Source organism: Lepidochelys olivacea (genome assembly GCF_965140295.1).
Source record: "Lepidochelys olivacea isolate rLepOli2 genome assembly, chromosome: 18".
Lineage (NCBI taxonomy): Eukaryota > Metazoa > Chordata > Testudines > Cheloniidae > Lepidochelys > Lepidochelys olivacea.
Window position 1 is genome coordinate 24,844,548 of NC_140428.1, and position 27,667 is coordinate 24,872,214.

The 27,667-nt window shown below is 41.5% G+C and overlaps 2 protein-coding genes and 1 long non-coding RNA gene across 10 annotated transcripts in view; 2 read left to right on the plus strand and 1 right to left on the minus strand.

The window, feature by feature from the left end:
* Nucleotides 1–11,003, plus strand: part of PRKCZ (protein kinase C zeta) — a 157,006-nt gene extending 146,003 nt beyond the window's left edge. For 4 of the 7 annotated variants that reach the window (XM_084651866.1, XM_084651865.1, XM_084651867.1 and 1 more), the window contains exons 18-19: nt 3,730–3,845; nt 8,197–11,002. In XM_084651866.1, the coding sequence (XP_084507992.1) occupies nt 3,730–3,845; nt 8,197–8,284 (204 nt within the window). In that variant the 3' untranslated portion in view covers nt 8,285–11,002. Of the gene's footprint in view, nt 1–3,729; nt 3,846–8,196 lie in introns of those variants that run through there. The other 3 variants (XM_084651871.1, XM_084651870.1, XM_084651869.1) reach the window with 2 other exon arrangements.
* Nucleotides 11,004–11,951: 948 nt separating this feature from the next.
* FAAP20 (FA core complex associated protein 20) lies at nt 11,952–20,915 on the minus strand. The gene is made up of 4 exons (XM_084651978.1): nt 20,714–20,915; nt 17,420–17,567; nt 15,915–16,564; nt 11,952–12,600 (listed from the first exon to the last, which is right to left on the minus strand). Exons 1-4 carry the CDS (start codon nt 20,815–20,817, stop codon nt 12,528–12,530), a joined length of 975 nt encoding a protein of 324 aa, XP_084508104.1. The 5' UTR covers nt 20,818–20,915; the 3' UTR covers nt 11,952–12,527.
* On the plus strand, nt 18,506–27,242 carry LOC311532951. 2 transcript variants are annotated; one of them, XR_014714476.1, is made up of 3 exons: nt 18,506–20,264; nt 24,100–24,216; nt 25,027–27,242. It is a non-coding gene; the product is annotated as an uncharacterized lncRNA (long non-coding RNA). The 2 variants fall into 2 exon arrangements; XR_014714477.1 differs by lacking the exon at nt 18,506–20,264 and adding an exon at nt 21,076–21,577.
* Nucleotides 27,243–27,667: the final 425 nt, after the last annotated feature.

Sequence of the window (27,667 nt, forward strand, 5' to 3'; positions counted from 1 at the left end):
CTTTTCATGAACACTACAAACAAAATTACCATTTCTATGTTACAATCCTTTCCCCCTATGATGATGGATGTATTTCCAGTGGAGTTCATCAAGATGTTTCTCAGCTGATTTATTTACCAGTATGAAAAAGCTATCTTGTGAGTTCAAGACAGAGGGAAAATGATATCCTGGTTTAAATTAGATTTTTGTCTGCTCAGTCCTACTTGTTATCTAATGAATACTAGCTGTAAACATTAGAAAATAACCCACTGGGGAAAAAACAGTACAGAGAAGTCAAATTATCTTTCCTGTTGGGAATTTCACATTAGCCATTTTCTATAGGTATTTTTAAAAATCTTATATTAAGCTAAATGAGAGTTTATGCATTGAGATGGTAGTGTCTGGCACGTCTGTGCTGTTCTTCTAAATCTAAATCTGATCACAAAATCTAATTCTCAGTAGCTTGCAACTTTTTATCATATCAGTCACATTCTCAAGCTAATTCCTTCTATATTTGAATGTATAGCACTTTCTTGTTATCTTAGTGAGTACAGAGAGATTCAGATACTCCCTATTCAGTGAACCAATAAGATTTCTTGCCTTTAAATATGTTTAAAATGCCTTTTGTTCCCTACGTTGTCTCCCAGCCTGCCCGTAAACACGGTTACTTTTCTAATTTCCTTTGTTGTGGTTATGAGCATACTTCTCATTTGCACCCAGATACTGTAGTCACAAGTCAGACATTGGGAAAAAATGTGCCTTATTGTTAGCTACATCACTTGTCTTAGGCTCCCAATTTACTTCCTATCACATGCAAACCTGTTATCCTTCTGTTTCCGTAGGATACTTACTGTAGCATCAGACTCCTAGCATCATAAATACTATAAAGTCAATTTTATCCACATTCAAGAAAAGGGAGTCTTACATAATTTCATGTCTTCCTTTGCTATTTCATGTTGTGCCTTGATTGTGGGGTTTTATTACACATTAAGACCCATAGCATGTTGAGAACTGTGCTCATTAGTACAAGGTCAAGCATCTTTCTATAGAGCATGAACAAGCGCACAGAAGAGACCTAACAAACAGCATGCTCAGTACTTAAGTGTTATAACCTTGTTGGAAGAAAGTGCTCTGAATTTTTGTACTTTCCTGAAGATGTTTTATACGTTAGCTGTTCCACTTGTGTTTGGTACAATTCTACTACACACAGAGTTTTTCTGTATTTAAATTCCTGCCTGTGAGATTGATAAGCAATGTTGTTCTCTCCTGCTCATTCTTTCATAATAGTGTTTTCTGGTAGTTTGTGGGAGGAAACAAGGGGTAGAGGAGAGAGATTATGATTCGGTTGTTGCACAATATGATTGGTACAAGAATTAGATTAAATATCCACAGTAAGATAAACAAAGGTTGGAAAGAGGCAGCCAGTGCCGCTTTGCCTCTAGTCTAGTGCATGTAAGCATCCACCAAAATAACATTGCACTCGGGTTTCTTTGTTTGTCTTTTCTCTCATGAAGCAGAGGAAAGCTTTCCTGGTACTGTCAGAACACTTTTTGCATTAGGATGCAATGTGAAATTCCAAGTCATGATCAGGAGAGTTCAGATAAAAAATGTAAGCAGTGTATAATTATCTTGAAAAGCCATGAAAGTCCAAGTCCAATAGAATACTAACCAATCAAATGCTAGTGATTTCTTGTCAGCCCTAACAGAGTTCTGTCACTTTACTATAGCATAATATACTTCATGATCTTGTTAACCATGGAGCTCTGTAACATGGTGGAGGCATAAAGGCAATTACAATAATACTACTTGTGACCAATGTTAAAATGTGACTTAACTGGCAAGAACAGAGCCCAAAATAAGTGGGCATTGGTTGACTAAATATATTACTCCAGCAACCAATGAGTGCTTGGATCAGTTGAATCCTTTCATTAGCTTCCAGAGCTTTGAACTCATCCCTGTGGTTTCCCATTGATTGCTCCCAAACTGAAAATCTGGCCCTGTTATAAATCTTTTTGAACTGTCACCGGTAGGGATTTAAATGGATTGCCTCATTATACCTGTCGGTAGCTCCTTTCTCACCCGAGTATGTGATAAACTAGAGAATCTGGTAACTCTGGGGCCTAGCAAAGATGTGTCTTAAACTCTGTCATAATTTTGTGGTTTTAACACAACTAGTAGTTCCAAGTCAGAAGAGGGTCTTAATCACTTAGAAAGGCATTATTTACAAGTAAGGACCGAAATGTCTTGGCAGAATTGGAGAGAGAAGGTGGGTGAGGTAATTAATCTTTGATTGAGAGAGACAGGCTTGACAGAACTAAGCATTGTCAGCTAACATAGCTTCTGACTGTTGTAAATGTTATCTTGATTTACACAATAATAAATTTCACCCCTAAATAATAAAAGAAAAACGTAGGCTTGGAAACATCAGAGGAGATATCAGTTTTTTTTAAAGGAAGACTTTTTAACTATTTTTAATATGTCCTGGAAAAAAAATATACCTTTCTGTTTCTATCCTTGTGCACCTATGCAGAGTGTTTAGACAAGATGAGCACTTAAGTCATGCAGAATGCTACTCAAAACCATGCAAAAGTTTGCTTGGCCCTGGATTTCATAAGACTCAAAACTCTGGCAGTGTTAGTTAAAAGGTTGCTACAGGTCATAAGCGTGGGCCCAGATTCTAATGTTATCTGCTTGAAACATAGGTGAACCTTGGCAATTTCAGCAGAATTTCATTTTGAACTTTTTAGTTTGTACTTGAAAGCCAAAGTGAAACTTGTGTGATGGGGCCTTGATCCCACAATGACCAAAAGTGAACATTAGTGTGAACCACCCTTGTGAAGTAAAACTGCTTGTTTGTCTATGGTTTAGTGAACGCTGGTGCAGAAGATACGTGTGGGTTGCTTAATTAACGTAGAGTGATATTTCTTTACATAGTAAAGACGTTGGCTGCTTTTGACATTTTAGTGCTTAGATGCAATTGCTTTCAGTGAATGCGAACTATTACAGTAGCAGCGTCTCCTTGCTTTCAGTGAATGCGAACTATTACAGTAGCAGCGTCTCCTCCATCACAGCTGGCTATTGATGCGAGCATTAGCAGAAACAGCTTATGATTTTGCTCTGGAATTAGGTTGGGAGACAAACAGATCTGGTTAAATTGACTTGACTGTTGGTGTGTGTGATCTAGATGCAGCTCACATCTTCTAAATGCTCATATTTGAAACATGACAAAGGCACTTTACAGAAGCATTTAAGAGGAAAAAGTGAGTGTTTAGGGAAGCGTCTTGGCTTGAACTTAAAATAGATTGAAGGCCTCTTGAGACATATGTCCAGTTTATAAACAGTTTTGATACCAAGAATACGTAATTAAATGTTACATTAGTTTGTGTTGCACTCTGGCTTTATTTAGAGACAATGTTTGCTCTTAGAAGAGGTATGCTGAGAAATATTTGGAAATTGCTTTCTCTCTCCTTTTAAACTTAAAGTTCAGTATGTTTTGCTGATTTTTCTCAAATATTTGTTTTTGAAACCACAAAAGATGAATAAACAGAATGAACATCATTTAATGTGAAAATCCTTTAAATGCATAATATTTAGTGTTTGTCTCTTTCATCAATATTGGACGTGTAAAGTATGGCTGTAGTGTTTCATAGTGTATATATACATAGAGCAGGTGTAAGCTTTCTGAGAAGATTTAGTAAATATTCAATCTTTGATTCCCCCCCCCCCCTTTCCCCACCTTATTATTCTCAGCTGGAAAAGAAGCAAGCGATCCCTCCATTTCAGCCTCAGATCACAGACGATTATGGTTTGGATAACTTTGATACACAGTTCACCAGCGAACCCGTGCAGCTCACCCCAGATGATGAGTATGTTTTTTAATATAATTAAACAAATATGCATCCAGAAATGTATAATGAATATGAAGTTGTTGTAACGTTACTGAGAGAGTTAATATCTAAAAATGGAACCAACATTTTGAAGTTAAAGATACTAATGTAAATTCAAGAAATGTATAAGTTAACATTCTCATGGTGACATTTAGACATCCACATAATACATACTGTATATTTCAGAATACATCTAACAGACTAATGAATAATCAAAACTATGTGTATTGCTGTTGTTGACTGTCAGCAACGTGCTTGGTGCTGTACAAACAGCTAAGAACATATGATGTCTGCCCCACGAGACTTAGTTTTGTATGGAGACAAACAATTTAGAGACACTGCATCAAGAACCAGTATGAGTTTGACATGATAGAGGACTCTTGCAGAGGGCATTATTGAAAGTCTTGGCTGGAAAAGAAAGCGTGGAATGAGAAGGGATTTGAAGGTCAAGAGGCCCGTTGCTTGGTGCAAGAGGAGAAGGACACTGTTCCGCGTATAAGGCAAAGATGAAGGCAAGATGCAGATGTGGTGCTTAGGAGGAAAACTTGGAAGCAGTTACAGAATGAGAGCCAAGATCATATGAACAGGTTCAGGGTATGGTAGGCGTTGAAGGTCAGCCTCAGAAGCTTGAACCCCTTTTAGAAAAACAAGGGGAAGCTAAGTATGCAACGGGAGGAAAATTTCAGTGAGACACATGAATCTTGTCATCTTGTTAGGCACTTGACAGACATATGTCTCATGCTGAATGAATAATACGGGAGGGGAGGATGTCCCTACCATGTTGCTTGTGACAAGGTTGGATGGCCTCCCCAGCCTCTTTTATTTTTGTTTTGTTTTGTTTTGTTGCTGGATTGATTTTGCTGGCCAGCCCACTACAGTGTGTTTTTGATAAGCATAGGTCACCTCCTTGTATTTTTCTGCATGTTGTCCAATTGGGAAGCAATGCAAAGTGAATTGATTCATCCCTTTTTCCAGGTGCACAGTTTCTCTTTCAAGACTATTACATATGGCACTACTGTTAAATGTTTGTTAGAGTTTTACCTTTTTAAGGACTCAATTTACTGGCTCTGCTACTTGAGGAAATGGCACAATAGAACCTATGTTACATACTCAGCAGGACTGTTTATACACTGACATTTTTTTATACATTTGGCATTCTCATACCGTTGGGGTGAGAGAGAGTCAAAAGAAGCAAGACTTTCATTATTCAAATCCAGAATTTTAAAATGGAAAATAAACCAAGTGTCCATGTCAATGGAGACTTTGGGTTTATTTGAAATTAAACAAGGCTGTTACCTTGGAGTTGATGAAATTAGACTCAGACTAGGAATTGCTAGGCCAGTTCTACTCCGAGAGAGCAGGCAAGTAAGCTGTGGCTTTCCATCCCCAAAGTTTGATTTCAGATGAGCTTGCTTACACATGCACCTTTTTGGTAGCTGGGTTTCTTTCCCTTTCCCTTATTAAAGTGGAAGTACTGTGAATTTCTTCACTATGCTGTGAAGTGATTTCTTCTGAATGGTTCCTGCCTGTGATCTTCCTGACTGGGCCTGTTCCCTTAAGGAAGTCTAGTTTAGGTAGAAGTGCACAGTTTTGAAGTCTTAACTTGCAATTTCATCTGAACTTTTACAGGTTCTAATTCAGGAAAGTACTTAAGCAAAAGCTACTGAAGATGTTGGGACTACTCATGTGCATAAAGTTAAGCCAGTGATGAAGTATCTTCCAGAGTTAGGGCCACAGTCCATAAACTCTGACCATCCCTATTATTCAGTGCTGAAGTACTCCTTACTCTTTTGTCAAACAAACAGCGAGGCAAGATGCCTTCGCCCCAAGCAAGCAAAGACTATCACACTTCATACTCACCATCAAATGGCCTCTCAGCCTAGAGCCACGCTGGACTCAGTAGTAACCTAAACTTAAGTGGGCTGCCTCCCTCTCTTGCTGCTTCCTAGCCTAACCTGAGTTGCCGGCATGGAAAGCAGGAGACAGTCAGGACTCATTGCACTTCCTCTGTAGCAGAATGCTCACTAGTAACCTAGGGAACAACCTATTATCCAGTCTCCAAGTGACATCCATAGGAAGATTAGCTTGTTTTTCGAGGGGTAAAGACTACTATAACTACATTCAGAGGAGGAATGTGTAGACTGTGTTCGGGACCAGCTTGATCACAAACAATACAGCAAATTACAAATGGATGTTGGATTAAAATATTTTTGATTTTTCTGTTTTTATCCATCTCTTAATTTCAAACGATATCATAATAAATAATGGACTGAGGCTTCTGCTCTGTTTCATGAACCGAAAAACATGCCTGTTTCTAAACACTTTTAAAGTTGGTATTTCTTTAAATTAATTTAAACTCTAAACCAATGGTTCTCAAGCTATTTATCATTGTGGGCTGCCTGTGCGGCCCATAATGTGTTACCTGGGCTGCAGGTTGAGAACCACAGTGCCGCATGCCCCCCAAATGCCCTTCCAGACCCCTATGCGTGGGGGCAGGGGAGCCAGGACCCTTGGCCCCAGACCTTGCCAAGCTGGCGGCCCTTTAGCACACAGCTGGGCCACAGTTGCGTGCTGATTGAGCCACACGTGGCCCACGGGTTGAGAACTACTGCTCTAAACTGACAGCTAGACACCTTTGTGCTGAAATTTGCAAACTGCTTCTAAACAACAGTTCAGCTCTTTTTCCTTTCCAATCTGTTTTTCTTCCTAGTCTGTCTACTCCTATACTAATTCTTTGGCTCCAGATGCATAAGGCATGACAACAGTTTGTTATTAGGTTACTTTAATGGGAAATACAGGCTCTCTGCATTAGAGGATTACAAATCAGCTTGCAAAAATTTTTTTTGTGGGGGGAGGAAAGAAACATGAAAAATGAATTGTGTGTCTCCTAGATTTTTTAGTGAGAAGGGGTTTTACAGAATTAAAGAAAATGGCAATTTCAAAAAATTCTGTTAGGCTCTGGAGAAAAAGAATTCCGGTTGACATTTGACAAGCTGTAGGACACAATCCACCCTTCTGTCAGTTTGTGAGGATTTACACAGGAAATTCCCAATAAAGATAATGCTGCTCATGTGTAAATTTGTGCAGCGTGCTACAGGAACCAGACCCTTTTTTTGAAATGGGTTTTAGCAGATTAAAGATGGAGAGAAAGGCAGTAATGGTTCGTGTTTTAAATAAAATTAGGATTGCTGGGTTCTGTTCCTGACTCTGCTATGAAGGCCTTGTCCACACAACAACTTTTAACTGTGTGTGTGTGTGTATGTTAGTGGTGGGGATGACTGTAAATGATAGTTTGTGTCTGCGCAGGTCACGGATAGAAGTTAGTAGTTGTGACGGCTAACAGCAGCCTAGGCTGGCACCTGGCTGTTGTCTTTTGTAACAGATTAAATGCACTGGGGTTTGTTCGGTGAAGAAAGTACTCCCGGCCAGTTCTTCTAGCTGTCAGTGCAGGAGGAGATTTGAGTTCTTTGCCTTTGCTGATGGGTGCTCTGTGCGTATGACCTTCAGTCACACAGTGCTTCTGCAGAAGCACTATGGGACAGTTGCTATGATTTTCTCAGAAGGCATAGATAAAAACAAGTTAGGCATCATGGTACATGCAGAGTCAAACAATCATATGGCAATAAAGCTGCTGTGCAAATGAAAACTGAACCATGTTACTTGTGAACCATGTTACATGTAACAATTAAGATGACTCTGTTGCCGACTGGCTATAAAATCACAGTTGAAGACCTAACACACTGTCCTTGGCAAGTTGGTTTTCTCTGTGCATCAGTTTCTAAAACCTTCCATTGGCTCTCCCTTGTGCACAAGGTTCAGTTTAAATTTGTTTTCCTCAGCTTTCTGTCTCAACAACTCCATAGCATCCTCTCCTACATCTCAGAACTTACGTTACTTTCCCCTGGCCATCACCACTGCCAGTGATATCAGCCTCTATGCCTTGTGCATTTCTTTCTCTGTGTAAATTGCTGTTCCATCCCAGTTTTCCAAACTACCAACCTCTCATTACTATTCCTCTGTGATGCACATAAATGAGTATATTACTCTATAGAGGGGCAGAAACAAACCCTCTGTTGTTCTCATCTCATGATCTCTAGCAATACTGCTTGAGATTTTGGAATGAAAGATTTATTAAAAGTATTTGTGTATTCAAAGCTGGTTGGTTAGTTGTTCATTCTAATCTTATTGGTTCTATATCACTAATACTTAGTATTATAACATACAAGTTCTATACATATGCTATACAAAGAGAAATCTCTTGAACAAAATGTTTAGCAACACAATTGAGAGTTCCAAGTAGTAACCTAAAAAAATATTTCTCATTTTTCAGAGATGTAATAAAAAGAATAGATCAGTCGGAATTTGAAGGATTTGAATACATTAATCCATTGTTGCTGTCAACAGAGGAAACAGTATGAAGGAATGACTTCTCCATTGTGGACAAATAATGTGAATGAACTTTAAATTTATCCTTAACTACAGTATATGCATGCAAGGCTGGGGAACTGTAAGGGTTTGGAAGGAGACCAATGATAAAAATTATTGCTGCTGAAAATCAAAGATGAGAATATGATTTTGGTGGGTGTCTTCCTCTAAATACTGGATTTAAAAAGTTTTGGGCACTGACACAACTGGCTTCGTTAATGAAGGAATTTGCATTTGTGCCTGTCTCATGAAGGATCAAAGTGTTCATTGCATCCTCTAGAAAAAGAGAGATTCCATCAACAACTTTGAAAGCTACGTACTTTCCAGAAACACTTGATGCAGTGAGCTACTAATTGAAGAATATTAGAGTGTAACATCCTGAAGAATAAAACGTTAGTGGTGGTGAAGCTTATTTTTATGCCTTTTTCACAAGTGGTACCTGTCTAAATGTCTCAGATACGGTATGTAAAAGGAGTTGTGTTTTATTAGCAATCAAAACATAAATTTGGGTACAGGTTTTAAGTGCCTAAATGGATAAACTGCATTGAAGACTTACTACATATTTTCAACATTCTTAACCCTGGTAAGTTATGCTTGTTAACATTAAATAAGGAAAATACAAATAAAAGCTGCAACCTAATACTGAGGTACATCTTTATAGAGGAGCAGAGTGATTCAGCAATACCAATTCCAAATTAGAACATCCCGTGTCAAATCAAAAATCTGGATTGTTTAAACCTCAATTTTAGTTTAAAAAAAACCAACCTAAATTTGCACAGAGTGGATTTCTGAAAATACGTAAGCAGTGCCTACAATGATGTCTTGTGTATTAGATTTTTGAAAAATATTTTTATCAATAATACAATATTCAGAAATAGAACAACAAAAGTGTAATGGATCGTAGCCTTAAAGTTTAAATAGCAAATCTAGATTATCCATACACATGCTACATTTTCCTGATAAAGCACACCTCCTACTAATTAACTGTCTGCTTAGAAATACTCAGTGTATATTACTAATTCATTGCTCTACATAGGAGAACGGGATGCTTTGATAAAAATGGCTTGCTTCAAAGCAGTAACTTTTTCAATGGAGGGGGAAAATGAATACACGATAAATTTGGGTGAGGTGATAGATGTTCAGTCCCTTCTCTTGAAAACTGGGAAAAAGGGGATGTTGTATCACAAAGGTTAAGAATTCGTTGTCAGCTGTGGAAAAACTCCTGTCACTATATTTGATGACTAAATGTGCACTGCAATCTAAAACCTTTCAGATGCTTGTAAAGATTTACCTGTCTCATTGCAGATGACAACAACAGAGGCAGTACTTTGTGCTAGGTTTTTAACTACATTGTGTGGCTTGTGGTTTTGGGGGAAAATTGATGTGGGAATTTAGAAAAAACCAAGAAACCCTGTGCCATGACATCTCATCTAATTTGGTGTAAAATGCAGGATAAATTGCAACATTTTTTCACTTTCTTTACATTAACATATAGGTTTCTCAGGGTACAGCATTGCATTAGGTGCTGAACATGACATCTTTCGGATTCACATCCAAGTCATGAGGTGCTAGGATGAGACTGCCAAAACATTGTGTTTAAATTTTTCAATTAACCATTGGTTAACAAACTACATTTTGTATCCCTTTATTGGCCACAATTATGCAAACCTGTGGTAATTCAGTTTTATTAATCCCATCCAGATTTGAGTTTTGGATTTCTTTGTGTTGGATTGTAGCTTTTTATATTAAGCAAGATGTGTTCTAACCAGCACTAAATTATTTAATCAGAAAAAAGTACTTGCCTCAAATGCCTGGAGTTTAGATAATTTGGTATCTAGTAAAGGAGGAGTTTACTTTTTAAATGTGATATGAACTGTTTTGTTTTAATTCCCCCTTTTTTTCCCTCCTTGGCAATTTAGTGTACCCTGAACATTTTCTGTTTCAGTATTTAATCAATGCCCTTCCTTTTACAACTGATCATTACTTAAAACAGGGACTCTGGCAGTTCTTGCATGGAGATATGACAAAGCTGCCCTTAGATGGATCTGGGCAAGGGGCTTAGAAGTGGAAACATGAAGGTTTTTTACCTCAAATTTCTGAGACATTGGAACATTTTATTTGGGGGGAGTGGGGGGGAGGGGAAGAGAAAGGGACAGACAGACACATTTGCTCAACAAACATTAAAAAAAAAAAAATCCTTGATTTATTTACAATTCAAGGCATTTACAATGTTTCTGTGTTGCCAAATAGTTTGCTGGTTATAAGTTTGGTTGCTCACGTGCAAGTGTATGAACAATGTTCTTCTGTTCATGATGAAGGGGGAAATTTTTTATATAAAGTACTTGTTTTATAAATTAAAGAAAATGAAGGATGTAATTAAATGTGTGGTTTGAAAAAAAAATCCTAATATATTACAAATGGATCTGGTTATGATATATAGTTGTCTTATTTGAAATAGTAAATGAAAACTCTAGTTAATTTAATGATTGTAAAACAGTAAATATGTTCTTGTAGTTTTGTATAATTAATTAGTTGAGATCTTTGCTGGCCAGTTTTAATTGTGCAGAAGATGGTATTCTAATCCATAACAGCTAAGATCATTTATATTCTTGCACAGCTATTAAAGACTTTAATGAAAAAGCCAACAGATTTATTATTTATCACCATGTTGAGAAATGACCAAAATAGTTAATTTTTTTTTAACTGAGAGCCTGATGGTTATTGTAAATTAAAATATTCAACAAGGTTTATATTTTGATACTGTATTATTTTTATTCTGTATTTTTGGACCATAACCAATGCCTAAGTCATTGAGACTGGTCCAACAGTTTCTCTGTGGCAAAACATTTTTGTTCAAATATTGAACTTTTACGTCAGTGTTAATCTAAGGTGCATTCTTTCACAGCACATGTGTAGCCAAGGCCAAAATAATGAAAAGAAAATGCAGACCAGTCTTTTTTATTCATAATCTTCATATGTGTAGAAATGAGTTCACACTCAGGGATTGTGAATCCAAATATCATGTAATGCATGAATGAATTACCCTGTTTGGTGAAAACAGGTGTCTGTCCCTTGAGGAAATGAAGCACCTATTGTATATCAGTATCTTCCCTCCTTCCCCACAAATTGTTTATAAGCGATTACCGAATGTAATGATCTGCAATCAGTAATGAAATTTAAAAATTTACAACATATTTAACTGCAACTGTCTTGGTAACCAGCTGGAAATTGATGTTGTGTATAATTTTAAAGCACAAAATCTGATCTTGAAAATGAAAGAGCATAAAAAAAAGTGTGATTTACTGAACAAAGAAGCTGTGCTGCTTTACATTTTCACATGTCTGGGGGCAGCAACGTGGATATTTGAGCCTTGTTCTACTAGCATAATTACATTAAACTGTTCTGCATTTGGCTGCTATGAGAACATCTAGCTATGCATTTATCGGGCATAATTTATGAGGCTTGCTATCTTAGTTATTTTAAATGAAAGGTTATAATGAAGCAGACCTTGACTTATGGGGGAGAATCAGGGAGCAGTGATATGAATCCAGGAATGTCATTTGTATGAAGGGTGCAGTTTTCCTTCCCTAGTCTGGGATATACCATTATATATATATATATACACACACACACACACACACAGACAATACAGAACAGTGCAAAATTCCAACTAGATTTTTATTTAAACTGTTTTCAAATAAAGCATGAACTGAAATTTAAAAGCCCAAAGAGACATTTGGTACTATAGCACTTTTTTAAAGTATCAGGCAATTTATTTTCCAAAGAGTTAACCATTTAGAACCTGTACAAAGCCTATTGAAGTCACTGGATTCAATGACATTTGGATTAGGCAAATTAAGTCTACAAGAAAATTTCTTGCATCAACCTCTTCTTGCTATACCTTTCAAAAGCATAACAATTTAAATATATGGTAAAAGAGAACAGATACTGTACTTCAAGGAGTCACAATAGTACTTTCTTGATATGCATTCGGTGGGGCTCCACAGCATCCAAAGTATGCCAGCACAGTTCTCTTTGCAGAATCGGGGATACAGTGTAAACACAGAGAGGTTCAGAGGAACTGAGTAGGCTGATGATATTTCTGAACTTCCTTTGTTTTTTAATTACACAAGTTTAATACACATCAGGACACGTTTGCTTGATATACTTTCCTTTTTTCTTGTAGAGAGATTCATATTTTAGCATCTGACTTCTTGGATCTTCATTCTTGTTGTTTTACCAGATCACATCATCTGCACTTTCAGACAAACATTTAGCAAGATGGCTATCAATATCCAACTGTGACAATCTGCAAATTAAGAGAGAATTCTTTCATTTTATCAGAACTACTAATCAAATCTGTTTCCTTCATTTACTCGCACTCCCCCACACTCTGAACCTGTTTCCAAAATAGTAACTTAAATTTACAAGCCCATTTAATATGGGAACTGCATGGAGACTTGCAGAATTTCCAGTTAACTATATCAGCAGTTCTCAAACTGTGGGTCACGACCCTGTTTTAATGAGGTCACCAGGGCTGGCTTAGACTTGCTGGGGCCTGAGGCCAAAGCAGATAACCAAGCCCCACTGCCCAGGGCTTCGAAGCCCACGGGCTTCAGCCCTGGATGGCAGGGCTCAGGTTACAGACTCCTTGCCTGGGGCTGAAGCCCTTAAGCTTCAGATTTGGTCTCCCCTGCCCAAGGCGGTGGGGCTCAGGTTTTGGCCCCCCTGCCTGGAGTGGCGGGGCTTGGGCAGGCCCAGGCTTCGGTCCCCCCTCCTGGGGTTGTGGTAATTTTTGTTGTCAGAAGAGTTCACGGTGCCATGAAGTTTGAGAACCCCTGACCTAGATCAATAACAATGAGTAGTGTGGGGAATATTCTGAAGCCTTTCAAAAAGGCTTTTGGGTATGCTCATTCTTCCACTTGGAGAGAAAAAGGTAAAATGAATTCTCTGTACAGCACCCTTCATAGCCCTTGGTTAAAAAAAAAAATCTTCTCCAAAGCAATACAATCCAAATCACTAGTGGAAAGGTAGGTGTGATGCCACAGAAGAGTAGTCTTCTGTCACATCACTGGCAAAACAGACATTTTTATTAGTTGCATTGAAGCGATCCTTTCGTTTGTCCCCTTGTACAGTCTCCAGGAGGGAGAACGAAGCTGCAGGATTATTATGCTGTATGGCCTAAGGCCATAAGATGCTTTGCAGAACACCTACAAGCATATTACTAACGTTACTTTTCAGCAGCTGGCGAGGAGACCGCATGAATGCTGGTAAGTGGTATGGTATGAATACGCCATTTAGTTCATTTCTTATAGCAGGTGTCTGGTTTAGGAAAATATTTTTATTATGAATTTAGTTCCTGTGAAAAGCCACCTCAACAATAAGGGAGACTGAAATCATGTTTAACCACCAAACATGGGAACAGCAAAGACAGTGGCAGCTTCCCCTCTTCCGTCTCTCTCCCCCCCCCCCCCCAACCCCCGAGCTCTGACCTGGAAAGGCCACTTCTAAACATGAAAGGGTAGGTTTCAGAGTAACAGCCGTGTTAATCTGTATTCGCAAAAAGAAAAGGAGTACTTGTGGCACCTTAGAGACTAACCAATTTATTTGAGCATGAGCTTTCGTGAGCTACAGCTCACTTCATCAGATGTATCCATCTGATGAAGTGAGCTGTAGCTCACGAAAGCTCATGCTCAAATAAATTGGTTAGTCTCTAAGGTGCCACAAGTACTCTTTTTCATGAAAGGGTAGTTTGTCATCTATGCATATTCAGTCTTTGGGCCTGTTTTTTGTGATTTGAACCCCACCTGCTCACAAATATGACCCACCAAATAGCTGACAATTTGTCATTAACTCACTCAATTTAGATCAGTGACCTTAGAAGTGGAGACTCCTCTTTTACAGATTAAAAACTAGTCAGCCTACCAGAAAAATAAAATTAAAACATGAGGCCCACAATCTGTAACAGACAGGCACAGTCTCAAAGTATGTAACATATACTATGCTGTAGCTCAGTGCTCAGGCCAAACTGACTGCTAATTATGTCCTACACTATTTTTGTTTGGGTCACAAAGGTTACCCCTGGGAGTTTTTATTCAGGGTAAAACCTCCTCACAGGCTGCAATAAGAGTGCAGGATCAAGTATTAAGAGAGATTTTTCTTATCTTTGATATACAGGGATTTCCATACTCAATCATTTAACCATCATGGAGAGCTGAGTGGAACTCAGAATGCATCAGGATGAGATTACTGTAATTCCCTATCCCAACTCCATGTGTTAGCGTTACTCTGTGCCGCTAAATAGCAGCCAGCATATTGAGCCTTAAGAGCAAAAGGCAAAAAGTAAATGTCCAGGAGCCACAATTATATTTTTTAACTGAGATCAGCAAAATTATTTCTAAACATACCAGTAACTTTGACATTTTGCATTTTCTATAAAAATATGCCAAAAGGAGGATTTCCACAAATTTAAGCCCCAACCCACTCGCCAAAACAGCAGCTTCAATTGATCTGAGAAGAAAAATTTCTTCCACTTCTACCAACAGCCAGCATTCAGATAAATGGCAGGTTTCTCATCCTGAAAGCGTAATGATTCTTCTGTGGTTTTGTCCACTCAAGGATATTTATTAGCATTACTATACCAATATGTTTATACCAGTATAACTTCCCCTATGCGTTAACGTTCTTATGCACAACCATGGAAACTGAAAAAAGGCCTCTTATTTTAAATGAGTGTCCATCTAAGGAGTCAGTGGTATAATTATACTGGTAAATTTCCCAGTATAGACTGACTATTATCACTGCATGATCCTTTACTCAAACTGAGTGAGTGTGTATTAGCTGTGAAAGATCTGTTAAAACAAGGTTGTCACCTAGAGCTATTCTGCACCATAGAGTGGTGTAGGAAGGCTGGCATAACTCCTTGTGTAGATGCAGCCTGTAGGAGTGGAAAATGTTTTTCTATCACCGTAGCAACACCACTTCCCTGAGCAACAGTGGAAAGGTAAATGGAAGCATTCTTCCATTAACCTAACTGCATCTACAACAGAGACTAGGTTTGCATAGATTTTTCACACCCTGAGAGTGCTGTAGTTATATTGACCGAAGTTTTAAGTGCAGACTTGGCCTTAGAGGTGCTGGGCACTCAACTCCTGCGTCAATCAGCAGAAGAGGGACATGATGGAAAGCACCAGTGCAAGTTTCTCTCACTGCCACAAGTGTGTACCTACCTCAGAGGGAACACTGATAGGTATCAGAGAAATCTGAATGGGTATGGAGACTAGGCTTTAGCTAGCAAGGGTACCAATTTTGGATGATTGAAATATACTGATCTAAAAATACATCTACTTCACCAAAAAACAATGTGCCAATTTGGAATATACAAAGTCAAAGCAGGGCTCAAATTTAACTTTCTTTTTAGAGCAGTATAATATAGAAAACATGTGAACCTTATTCCACCTTTGTTTTGGATTTAAAATAGATTGTCCAAGCACTTTAACAGTAGAACCTTTGTCCCAATTTGCACAGCTTTGTTTATAGGGAAGTCCCAACCAAAGTGACATGTTTTGTGTTTGTATACTGTAAAAAAACAAACATATTCCAGAGTAGTAAAATGAAACTTACGTTCCAGTAAACTGGATTAGACACATCGGACAACTGTCAAGAGTTAAAGTTTCTGCTCTCTGATCCTCAGCCTTTTCCTCAAGACCTTCCATTTTGCAGATGTCAACAGGAGACTTTATTTCTGCAGATGTAGATCTGGTCTCACCTAATAAAACATTATGTTGGTGCATTTGTGAAAGTGACTGTTGTCCTTTGCTTTTATTTTCTTTTCTGTTTTTCTCTTCACTCAGCACAGTCCCTTTACAGAGCTGTTGAAGGCAAAAATCTTTTGCAAGACTTTGGGTAGATGCTGGTACAAAATGCAGTGTTGAATCTGTACGTAGATTACATTCATACCTTTCAGTCCTTTCTTTTTCTTTCAGTTTTGAACTTTTTTTGCTGTGTTTCATTCTTAGGTTCTCATCTGGATCGTCATTGACTGCAAGGGATATTTTCTCAACTACAGGAGCAATATTTAGCTGGTTTTGGTCTGCCTGGTCCTCCCTTTCCATTAGATGCTCAGTGAGACTTTTTGATATGTGAAAGCAGCTTGGATCCCTTCTATTAAGAGCTTTTTCTTTGTAGAAAGATGGGAGAGGTATCCATGGAAAATCTTTCATTCCAACCTTAAAGACTTCTGGTTTTGGTGGGTTCTTCTCATTTTCAGAATTCTATAAAACAGCAAAAATTTCTCTCCTTCAAAACAATTGCAATTTCTTCCATCAAAAAGTCTAGACACAGCACTTACAAGTATATTATAGAAGCCAATACTGCACTAGGGGAATGGTCAGGTCTCTTCCATGGCTAATCTCTGAGAAGTGTCTACTTCCATTTATAAATGGGAAGGGAATCCCTACTTACTATCAGGTTTCAGAATAGCAGCCGTGTTAGTCTGTATTTGCAAAAAGAAAAGGAGTACTTGTGGCACCTTAGAGACCAACTAGTTTATTTGAGCACAAGTTTTCGTGAGCTACAGCTCACTTAAATGTTAAGATGACTGAACATGAGTAAGCTTTTCTTTGGAACTGGTTAGTAATCCAGAATTTTAAACAAAGGGCTTTCTGTGAAAGGTCTAATTAGGCAAAAGATATAGATACATGGTGGGTTTTAAAGTGGAATTTATCATGCCTCAACTTTTAGATTGTCTGTGGTAACAGTTGACATCTAATTCAGATTCTGCCAAAGTTTGTGAAGAACAACGCTCTATTTGTCCTGAGAGAGAACTTCTAACAGACAATGTAGAAACTAGGGACGTAAAAGTTTAACTGGTTAACCAATAAGGTTGATGCTTATAGTTCCAGTTAACAATTAAACTCTGCTGCCAGCCCCACACGCAGCCGGAGGTCCCACAGCGCCCTGGGCATGGGGCAGGTAGAGGGGCAGCCAGGACCCTGGGCGTGGGTTGGGGGCTGCAGTGCCCTAGTTTCCTGTTAAAGGATTAACCAGCTGAAGATGTTCCTACTAGGAATGTAAACAATGGGTTAAAAAAAAAATAATAGTTTCACCTACTAAAATTCACACATTACCTGTCCAAAAAATTCTGGTAAACTGGGCACTGTTTCCCAGCTTGTGCGTTTTAGATCTGGATTGACAGTCTTCAGTATCAGCATCCACATATTTTCAGACTCACTTAATCCTTGTCGTTCAAACCAGGAGTCTCTGTTGGCCAATGTTCTGTAAAAAAAATAAAATAAATATGTGCAAAAAATAAGTGTAGAAAAAAATGCACTCTACAATACTATTAAAAACCTCTGGTGCATAAATTATCTGCTGTAACCAAGTATTGGACAATGCACCCCTGAGCAATAGTTGTTAATCTTTTCCATTGTAACCCTATGTTACAGTATAGTTTTGAGACTACCTCTCAACAATAATGAGATGAGACCCCAAAATTAAACCAAGCAAACAGGGCTGTCCCTAGCTATTCTGGGGCTCTAAGTAGGCCTCTGCAGGGGGGAGCGGGGCTGGCTTGGGGGTAGGGGGAAACCATCCCCCAGCACTCACTGGTGGCATGGCTGGGGCTGGGTTGCTGTACTGAGTGCAGCCCTGGCCCTGCTGCAGAGCTCAGGGGGGTGGGGTTAGGGAAGAGGCAGGGTGGGGCAGGGGAAGGGCTGGAGCAGCACACAGCTGCACAAGGCACCAGGAAATTTGGTGCCCCATACAGCTGCGTACTTTGCACATGGGTAACGATGGCCCTGCAAGCATACTGTACCAAACCCCCCTTCCCTCCAGCTGAGTTGGATTTTTTACAGCAAATAGACTCCCAAGAGAGGTGTTCAAGATTACACACAGTTCATACTTCCTAAAATGTCTCAAATTGCTTTACTAAATCTCATTTTTATGGTGGTGGGAGATAGGAAACCAAGAAGACAACTAAAAAATGAGGAGTCCTTGTGGCACCTTAGAGACCAACCAATTTATTTGGGCATAAGCTTTTGGGGGCTAGAACCCACTTCATCAGATGTATGAAGTAAAAGATACAGGAGCAGGTATAAATACATGAAAGGATGTGGGTTGCTTTACCAAGTGTTAGGTCAGTCTTGGTGAAACAACCCACATCCTTTCATGTATATATACCTGCTCCTGTATCTTTTACTTCATACATCTGATGAAGTGGGTTCTAGTCCCCCAAAGCTTACGCCTAAATAAATGTTAATCTCTAAGGTGCCATAAGTACTCCTCGTTGTTTTTGCTGATACAAACTAACCCGGCTACCACTGAAGCAAGAAGACAACTGGTTTGGTTCTTAAAGAAAACAAACAAAAACTCCATCCTTTACACTACCACTTTTTCAACTTCTAATTTACAAATGTCTTCCATAAAGCATCTGGCAAACCATCTTAAAACACACATGTTACATAGGAGGCATGTCTTGTCATAGGAGGCAAGTCTGCAAATGCAGATTTTGCCTCCTATAACTGGGAGAGTGCCAACTGCATGGGGATGGAGGAAAAAGGGATTTTACTGTACTGCATGCTTACATACTCAGTTATCAAGATGACCTCCATATCACTAGAGCAAGCTCTTTCTAAAACCCCCAGCAATGGAGCATTACCATGACAGTCACTCTGAACTCTTGCATTTAACAGGTCTGGTTTTTGGAAACTGAAGAGAGACTGGATTTATGGTTTATTACAACAATCTGTAACCCACTCTCACACACACACACAGCTACTTTCCTCCCCACGCTTGGAGGCTGTTAACAGGTCACTTCAATTTGAATGATCCCTTGAAATGTGTGTTAACTACTTATGTTAACCAAGAAATACTGAGTTAGTTTCCCAGACCTGAAGAAAAGCTCCGTGTAAGCTTGAAAGCTTCTCTCTCTCTCCAACAAAAGTTGGTCCAAAAAAAAAAAAAAAAAATAGTACCTCATTTACTTTGTGTCTCTAATATCCTGGGACCAACACACCTACAACCCTACATACAGGCTATCCTCATGACAATCTGATAAAGGCCACATATGATGAGAATATCTTTAATTCTTTAGCATTTACTGTAAATGTAATGCTCAATAGGTGAGCATTTTCTGCTGTGTCTGGAAAAATATTTGGTTTTCTTAACAAAGGGCTTGTATATTGGACTGCATGAAAATGTGTTTAAAGGTCTGCCCCTCTCACTATTAACAACCAGGAGTAGGAATCTCATCTCCTATAATATTTGCTGGCCCAGCCCACGCTACAAGCTAGAAAAACTGCATGTAACTAAAACACTTTTCAGGAACCGAACTTGAATCATTTCAGTATCCACCAAAAACCTCTACCATGGGTGAACTTGTAAATTGCAAGTTCACACAAGTTCTCTGAGGTAGGACTTAATGACCTATAGGGAGAAGAAATTCAGTTCTAAATAACAGATCATCAATCAATCAATATGGGATTTCACCACAAACAATACAACTGGTAAAAAGTGTGAGTTGGGGAAGTGACACATGATTGCATGGAAAATACCAACAGTTGCATCAGTTTCCATAACATTGTGGGAGGCCCTCTCCACACTGATAGATGAAACTGAGGAAGGGCTGTGTAGCTGGCAAGCTTGTCTCTTTCACTAACACAAGTTGGTCAAATAAAAAAATACTACCTCATTTGAAACTACTGCTCTCGATTTAGAAATGGTATTTGAAACTACTGGTATCCTTTCAGAGGACAGTATTTAAATATTTCTGCTAGGAAGCTGTTTAAAAAGGTTGATTGCACAGGAAATAAAGAAGCACCACGAAAAAACACGGTGGTGTATGAAGCCAGCCTCCAAAAACAACATCATATTAGGCCCCGACTTCCTCCTCCTTTCTGAAGCACCTTCCAGGGCACCCGTCCCGCGGGGCAGAGACGCAGCTTTCACAAGCCCTCGCCTGGGGGAAGAAGCCGGGTCTGTGAGGGCGGGAGGGCCGTTTCACCCAACCCCTCGAACCGGCCGCGAGAGAGGAACCGCCAGAACAGGGGCTGGCGACGCCCCGACGGGGAGGCTGCAAAGGGCTCGCGGGGTTCAGCCGCTCCCCGGCACCGGCGGCGAGTCGAAAACGCGCCCGCCGCTTCTGGGGCAGCAGCCGGGCCCCAGTCCCGAGCTGAGCCGCGAACGGAGAAGCCCCGGGCCCGAATCCGGCGGGAGGGGGAAGGGGTTCCCCGCGTGCGGCCCCGGCCGGCCCAGGCCCCCCGCTGCCCACCCAGCAGGGCAGGGGCTGGGCCCGGGCCCGCTGCCAGCGCACCGCCGGCCCGGTGTGGGGCGGACCGAGACCGTCCTTCCCGCCGGGAGCAGTACCAGAGCCCGCCCCCTCCAGCCCGGGGCCTTGGCTCCGTCCCTGCTCGGCCGGGACTCACTGGCGCCGCGCGGGGGGCTCCCGACCCGGGCTGGGCTCCCGGCTGCGGCCCGGTGGCGCCTTCCTGGGCTTGAGGCGCAGTTTGCCGCCTCCCTCCTCGGACATGGCCGGGCCGAGGGGCCTGCGCCGCGCCGCCCCGGCCTCCCCTGTGGGGCCCGCCCGGCTCCGCCTGCGCGGGGCGGGGCGGCCGCAGCGCTACGGGGCCCGGGGCGGGCGGGGAGAGCTCGGGCCTGCCCGGCGGGAGAGCGCGGATGTGCCCGGTGTGCGGGGGCGGGGCAGAGCTCGGGGCTGCTGTGGGGCGGGGGCGCTGTGAAGGGGGAAGAGCTCAGTTCCGCCTGGCGTTGGCTTTGTAATGGGGGCAGGCTCTGTGCTCCTCTGGGTGCAGTGGGGCTGGGGCTCCATGACGGGGATGGGGAGGTTGCAGTAGCCCAGACGCGGTGTGGCTAGGAGGGGACCGTGGTGGGTGCCCAGAGAGGCCCCTCACTGAGGTTGGGATGGGGAGCTTAGGCCAAGTACACAGTTGTAGGTAACGTGGCTGTTCTGAGCCCACCAGTACCCCTCCTTGTTGCCCATCTTATTGTCTCACAGATTTCCCCCACCCCCTCTGGTAAGGGGCACAGGGAAGAGGCCCAGTTGGGCGAGTATCAGGCTATGGATGAGGTGCAGTTTGTCGGTTCTCTCCCCAGGGTCAGCCAGGCCAAGGGAGCCTGCTCTGCTTCTGAGAATTGGCTCCTCTGCAGTGGACTACAGAAGTTTCATAATTTCATTGCTTAAACAGCATGTGTCTGATACTTTTTAACATGCCTGAATGTAATCCTGGGTGCACTGCTGTGCAACTGATTTGTGAAAAGGCAATATTTGCCAGGTAGGTGGCCCCTTGGGGGTTTTGTTAGGCTCTATTTGGTCAGACTCCGACACTGAGTTAGTCTAACACATTGCTTCATGACACTGGGGCATCCAGACTACAGGAGGATGGAACATGTAACCAGAGTTTTCTGCAAATGGCCAAGAGGACTAGAACCTCAGCTGCATTCATCCTTAGTTTATTGATTTTGTGCCCATGCCGGGGATCTGTTTACCTTGGCAGCCAGCAACTCAGTTGCTCATTCAAATAACAAAGGTATCATGAGTGCATCTCTGGCTTAGCTCCTCTTTTAAGAAAGAACAGCAGTGAAGCGAGGCCATTTGTCTTTTCTGGGAAGAACCTGTGTGTATGACGTAAAATGAAGTGGTTCCTAGAGCCAGGGCATAGCTGGCAGATTGACATGTACAAATACACTGGCTAGGCTGCAGCCCTTTCAAAAATAGATATGCTATTAGAAATGCCATAACAGAAGAGGATCATACAGAGAGACGGGGGGGGGGGGGGGGGTGACCAAATGCCTCCCAGTCACCACAAGAAGAATTGTACTAGAAAATAAAAGTCCACCATCCCCATACCCACCTGACACTAGGTGCCTGTGAACTGCAGAAGGGAATCAGGTATGTTTATAGGGTGAATTTACTATTTGTCAATGGTGCCTGACTGCCCTGGGGACTGGAAACCTGTTTCTTCCTGCACTATGAACAGCATTGGTGCCCACTCTCTCATTTCATCTCCACACTTTACTTCCGCACTGACCTATAGGGCTGAGGGGATATTTGTTTCTGTGACCCATTTACATTATTTAAATTGGTTAGTCTCTAAGATGCTTAGTGGTGTTGTGATTTAACTGGGAATTGGTCCTGCTTTGAGCAGGGGGTTGGACTAGATGACCTTCTGGGGTCCCTTCCAACCCTGATATTCTATGATTCTATGCCATAAGTACTCCTTTTCTATTTACTCCTTAGTGTCTGTGCTGAGGTTGCCAAGTAGGTGTCAATTAGTGCTAACTGCAGTGTTGTTGGTTTTTTAGGTATGTCCCCAAGTTACTGGGCTGAGCTCTCCCTCCCCGCCCCCCTCTACAACTTTTCACATAGGCCACCAAATAGCAATTACAGAACAGCCACCTTCAGTCACTGCATCCCTGGGCCAGATTTGAACCAGCAAAATGGCGTTCAGATCCCACGGTGATTGGTGGACATCAGAAACACCTAGATAGCTATAACCGACAGGTGATAGCACCATATCATATTGCCAGCCACCCAGTCCTACTGAGCTATAATTAAAAACAGAGGAAGAATGGTTGACTGGTGAGGGTGCTAACCTGAGACTTGAAAGATTGGGGTTTGATTCCACAGCTTCATTATATGATCTTGGGGCGATCACTTTACTTAGGGTGATCACCCATCTGTAAACTGGTGATAAGAAGTGGTTCCCTACCTCACAGTGGTGTTGTGAGGATAAATATACATTAAAGATTTTGAGGTGCTCCGATATTACAGCAATGGGGGGGCCGTTAAATAGGCCATACACGGGAAAATACTAGGACTCACCAAGCCTGAATTCTGGCATTTCTTGTGCTTAGTGGTCAGGCTAAATGAAAATGAACTTTGCCTCTAGAAAGAAACAGCCTGAGTTTGTTCTAGAAATACTAATGGGCACCTACTAGACTGACAGTTTCCCTGGACCCTTGTGTTTGGTTCCTGGCACCAGCACACTCATAAAATACTAAAAAAGCCTGTTGTCTTAGAATTCACCTGTAGTCTGTGCTGCTGGCATTTGAAAGCTGCTCCCCAGTCAGCTGATATGGCATTCCTGCAAGCCACCTGTCCTGTCAATGATAAAGGATTAGAAAACGTGTCTTATAGTGACAGAGTCAAGGAGCTCAATTTAGTTTAACAAAGAGAAGGTTCAGGGTTGACTTGATTATGGTCTGTAAATACTTACATGGGAAACAAAATATTTAATAATGAGCTCTTCACTCTCATGGAGAAAGGTCTAACACAATCCAATGGCTGGAAATTGAAGCTAGGCTGATTCAGGTTGGAAATAAGGTGTACATTTTTAACAGTGCGAGTAACCATCTGAACAATTTACCAAGGATTGTGACTGATTCTCTGTCACTGACTATTTTGAAATCAAGATTTTATGTTTTTGTAAAGGATCTGCTCTAGGAGTTATTTTGGAGGGATTCTGTGGCTTGTTATACAACAGGTCAGGCTGGATGATCACAGTGATTCCTTCTGGCCTTAGGTCCATTCTGACTCTGCAGAGCCAGAACCAGGTGGGCTGATGACAAAGGCAAATCATTTTATAATCGATGTAGGGTGGACGATGGCGATGGGGATAGAAGAGACAGATGAGGTGAAGTAGACCTGGGACAGCAAGGAAAAGGAGAAGAGGAGCAAGGAGGGGGAAAACATACTGCAATGCAATGGCTCATTAAAGAAGGGAGCATAAAAAGAATCGGAAAATGTTTGTAAAATCAAAGTAAAAAGTGTTTCTTTTATCCATTTATTTTTTAGCCCTGGCAACTGTGCTGAGTGAGCATTCGAATTAGTACTACCAGTATTCTCCACGTGGTGGCAGCAGACAAACATCTCATGCTTTAGGAAAACCAAAAGCTCTCCTTTTCAATATGAGTGAGTGGCAGCCCAGCCCTGGTAGCTTTATGTGCAACTGTGCTAAATGTCTGGGCATGTGCATGCATGCATGGGCATATTTGTGTTAATGTCTGCGCTTGTATGGTAGTGCCTCTGTGTGACCATGTCTGCTTGTGTTAATGTCTCTGCGTTTCTCTTTGTGTTGCCCTGGACGACAATCCTCATCTCAAAAAGGTGGTATTTTTGCAATATTGTAAAATGCCCCCAGTGCTAGATATGAATTGTCAGAAACAATAAATCAGCAGCTATTCTTAATTTTCTTGTTAAATGTGTATCTTAATATGATACTATTTTTGTCATATTGTATACCATAACATTTGCAGTAGGTGTAATGTAGCTGAGGATACGTGAAGGGGAAAATCAAACTTACAGCACGGCAGGGGTTCAAAAATGAAGCACTCATTAAAGAAAACCCAAAGAATCAGGAGAAATTGTTTCAGTGCTAACTGTAAAATCAAAGTAAAAAGCATTAATTGCTGTTGCAATCCTAGCCCTAGCATTTTCTGACTTTTTGGGGAATTAAACTGTATAAACTCGGTGCTACAATTTTCTTGCATTTAATGTGTATCAAATGTACTGTTCCTAGGGTAACACTTCAACCCCCCCTGCCCCTTATACCTGTAGTGAAGCTTTACACTCTTGGCCTGTCTGTTTCCATGAGTACTCACAGAGTTGATTCTACCCTTTTGGGAACTTCATCCCCATTTATCTCCTACACATATTCAACATGTTTGAATCTGCCTTTTTCTGGAATTAGTTCAATCTAAACTTAACTTCTCCCACTTGCAGGAGCCAGATTCAAGGGCTCTACTCCAAATTGTTTTTGTGATACAGGCATCTATCCACCAGGACCTGCACAGAGAAATCTCACATTATTTCACACAGCCCCTGGATGAACTGTCGTCGTGATTTTTGGTCTGTGAAGAGGAAGTGTTGTCTACTGGTTAGCGCAAAGAACTGACCAACAGGACAGCTTCTAGCCTTGGTGCTGCGACCTTGGACAAGGTTACTTCTGTGCCTTAGTTCTTCCAGCTGTACAAGAGGGATAATAATCCTCATGGAACTTGCCTGGGTGGTGAGGCATACTTAACTGTGATAATGGTGATGTTTGGAGATCTTCACATGAAAGGTGCTCTAGAAATGCAAAGAATTATCATTAGCCACCATCTTCAGTTGGATTTGAGCCAGTGGCTGAGAGTTTGGAAGCTAGAGTATCTTTCCGTATAGCTGCGGGAATGCTTGTCAATGCTTGTCAATGGAGTGCCATTTATCTACTCCCAGGCTGCACATGCTTAATCGTGATTTCCATAGTTCCTGATTCCTGACATAAATTAGGCCTCTGTTTTAACTTTTGCTCCCATGAAATGGGGGTGTGGGCAGAGGAAGGGTCTACTATAACAAATTCTAATGCTCCAACAAATTTCCACAAATATTAAAGCCTATAAATCGCCAGCCAAACACACCAAGTGATCTTTTCATGGGGTGGGGGAGAGAGGAGGATGTGAAACGCAGGTGCCAGCATTTGCTGGGGAAGAACTGGTACATTATCAACTAATCCGCCTTCTGCTATTTCTGATTTCCTCCCCAACAGCTGCAGCATTAAATGAGAGCTCCTGCATTTGGGAAGAATTAGAAAGCTTGAAGTAACGGAGGGGGTCTCTGTTGGAGACACAACGACTCACAGACAGGAGGGGGGTTGTGCTTCCAGTGTAGAACCTGGAGCATTAGGCATTTTACAGCCTGGAAAAATTGTCATGTTTCAGCTGTTCTAGAATTATCAATGAAGAAAAGACACTGTCATTTGTGCTAGGATTCCCACTGATGCTGATATAATCACATGTACATGGTATGCTTTTGCATAGCCCACTGTTGATACTGTGAGGGTGACAGGAAATGTAGGTTTATTGCAAAACCTTTTTAGGTGAGGACATATGCTAATAGTTGATGCTAGAAGCTTAGAAACTGTAAATTCTATAATGATGGTTGTTATATAAGATAGAGAACTAAAGTTTTTGAAACTGAGCTATGGTTTATCAAGACACTGATTTGCAGTTTGTTTAGAAAAAATAAAATGGTGAGTTTTAGTGTGTATGAAAAGTTATTCAACTCCAATCAAGGATAAGGGTCCCATTGTGCTAGGTGTTGTACTTACAAGGGCTACAAAAACACCCCTCGAGACTGAAGTTCTGACTTTGTTGCCAGAACATTTACAGAACAGGCAGCATCAGGGTAAGCTTCCCTGGCCAAAGTGCCTGAAGCATGATCTGGAGGGACTAGATCTAGTGCTGGAGAGTCACAGTGGTCCAGGGGGCTAGTTTCCCAGCTCCAGTAGAATGGGAGAGAATGTCATTTTGCACCAGGAAGGGTGCAGCACAATTCAGAGCCATTAAATTATCAAAGCTGGTCAAATCTGTCTTTAGCAAAGTCAGGTGAAAGAATTTGATGTGGAATCTCATTTTTGAGAAACGCAAGCCCATTGCCATTTCCTGATTAAAAATTATTATAAGATCAGTGGAGGCATTTTTGCTGACCTGCCCTAGTGTTAGGGGTAGAGTCGTATGTCTTCGGTGACGCATCAGTTAGTTTGGACCCTGCTTGCGCTGGTGACTGACCAGAACCAAAGTTGGTCTTCTGAGCCCAGCGTGAGGCTCATTTTTTCAGCCCAGTCTTTTCTTTCGTGATGGAGCTATGAAGCAGGAAATTAAAACTCCCCTCATCCCCCTTCCTGCTGCCCTTCCCTTTTCCCTGGCCAGTTAAGGAGAAGGATCCTGAACAAGACCAGGGGAAGCAGCAGCCACCTGGTGAGCCAGGAGCTGCAGAGAGGAACCCCTAGGAACTGTGGACAGAACTGTGTGAGGGACGTTCTATGAATGTTGGAGGTTACAGCTGAGTGCAGGTCTGGGTGGTACTATGAGGAAGCAGCAGCAGGGCCCCAGTGAGAGAGACACCACCAAGTGATCCTGGCCTGAAAAGCTCCTGTTTGCTTGAATAGAAACTGGACTGGAGAAGGCGCCCCAGGCAGTAGGCCTCAAGAACCCTGTCTCTCAAGTGGCCTGACCCTAAGGTCTCAAACAAGGATCACTGATGCTCACTTTGAAATACAACTGTTTAAACCTCTGTATCTACGGTATCGGCTGTGTTTTCCCTTTCCTGCCTGCCCTAGTAAAATACCCTTTCACTTAACCACGTCTCTGAGTGGTTAAGGGGACCAACGGGGACGAGTGCCTACAAGGCCTCACTGCTGAAGCACCAACAGCGCTTGCCTCCGAATTGTGGCACACCGGACATGCAACTGGTAGGTGAAATCCAGCACTGAGCAGCCAGCACTTTGTTGGCGCTAAAGACTGCCTAGTCCCTTTCTTCTACGCTCTTCTGATTGATTGTCTGTGTCTGAGGTATCCAGATGCCTCAGGGATGCCATATTTGGCTA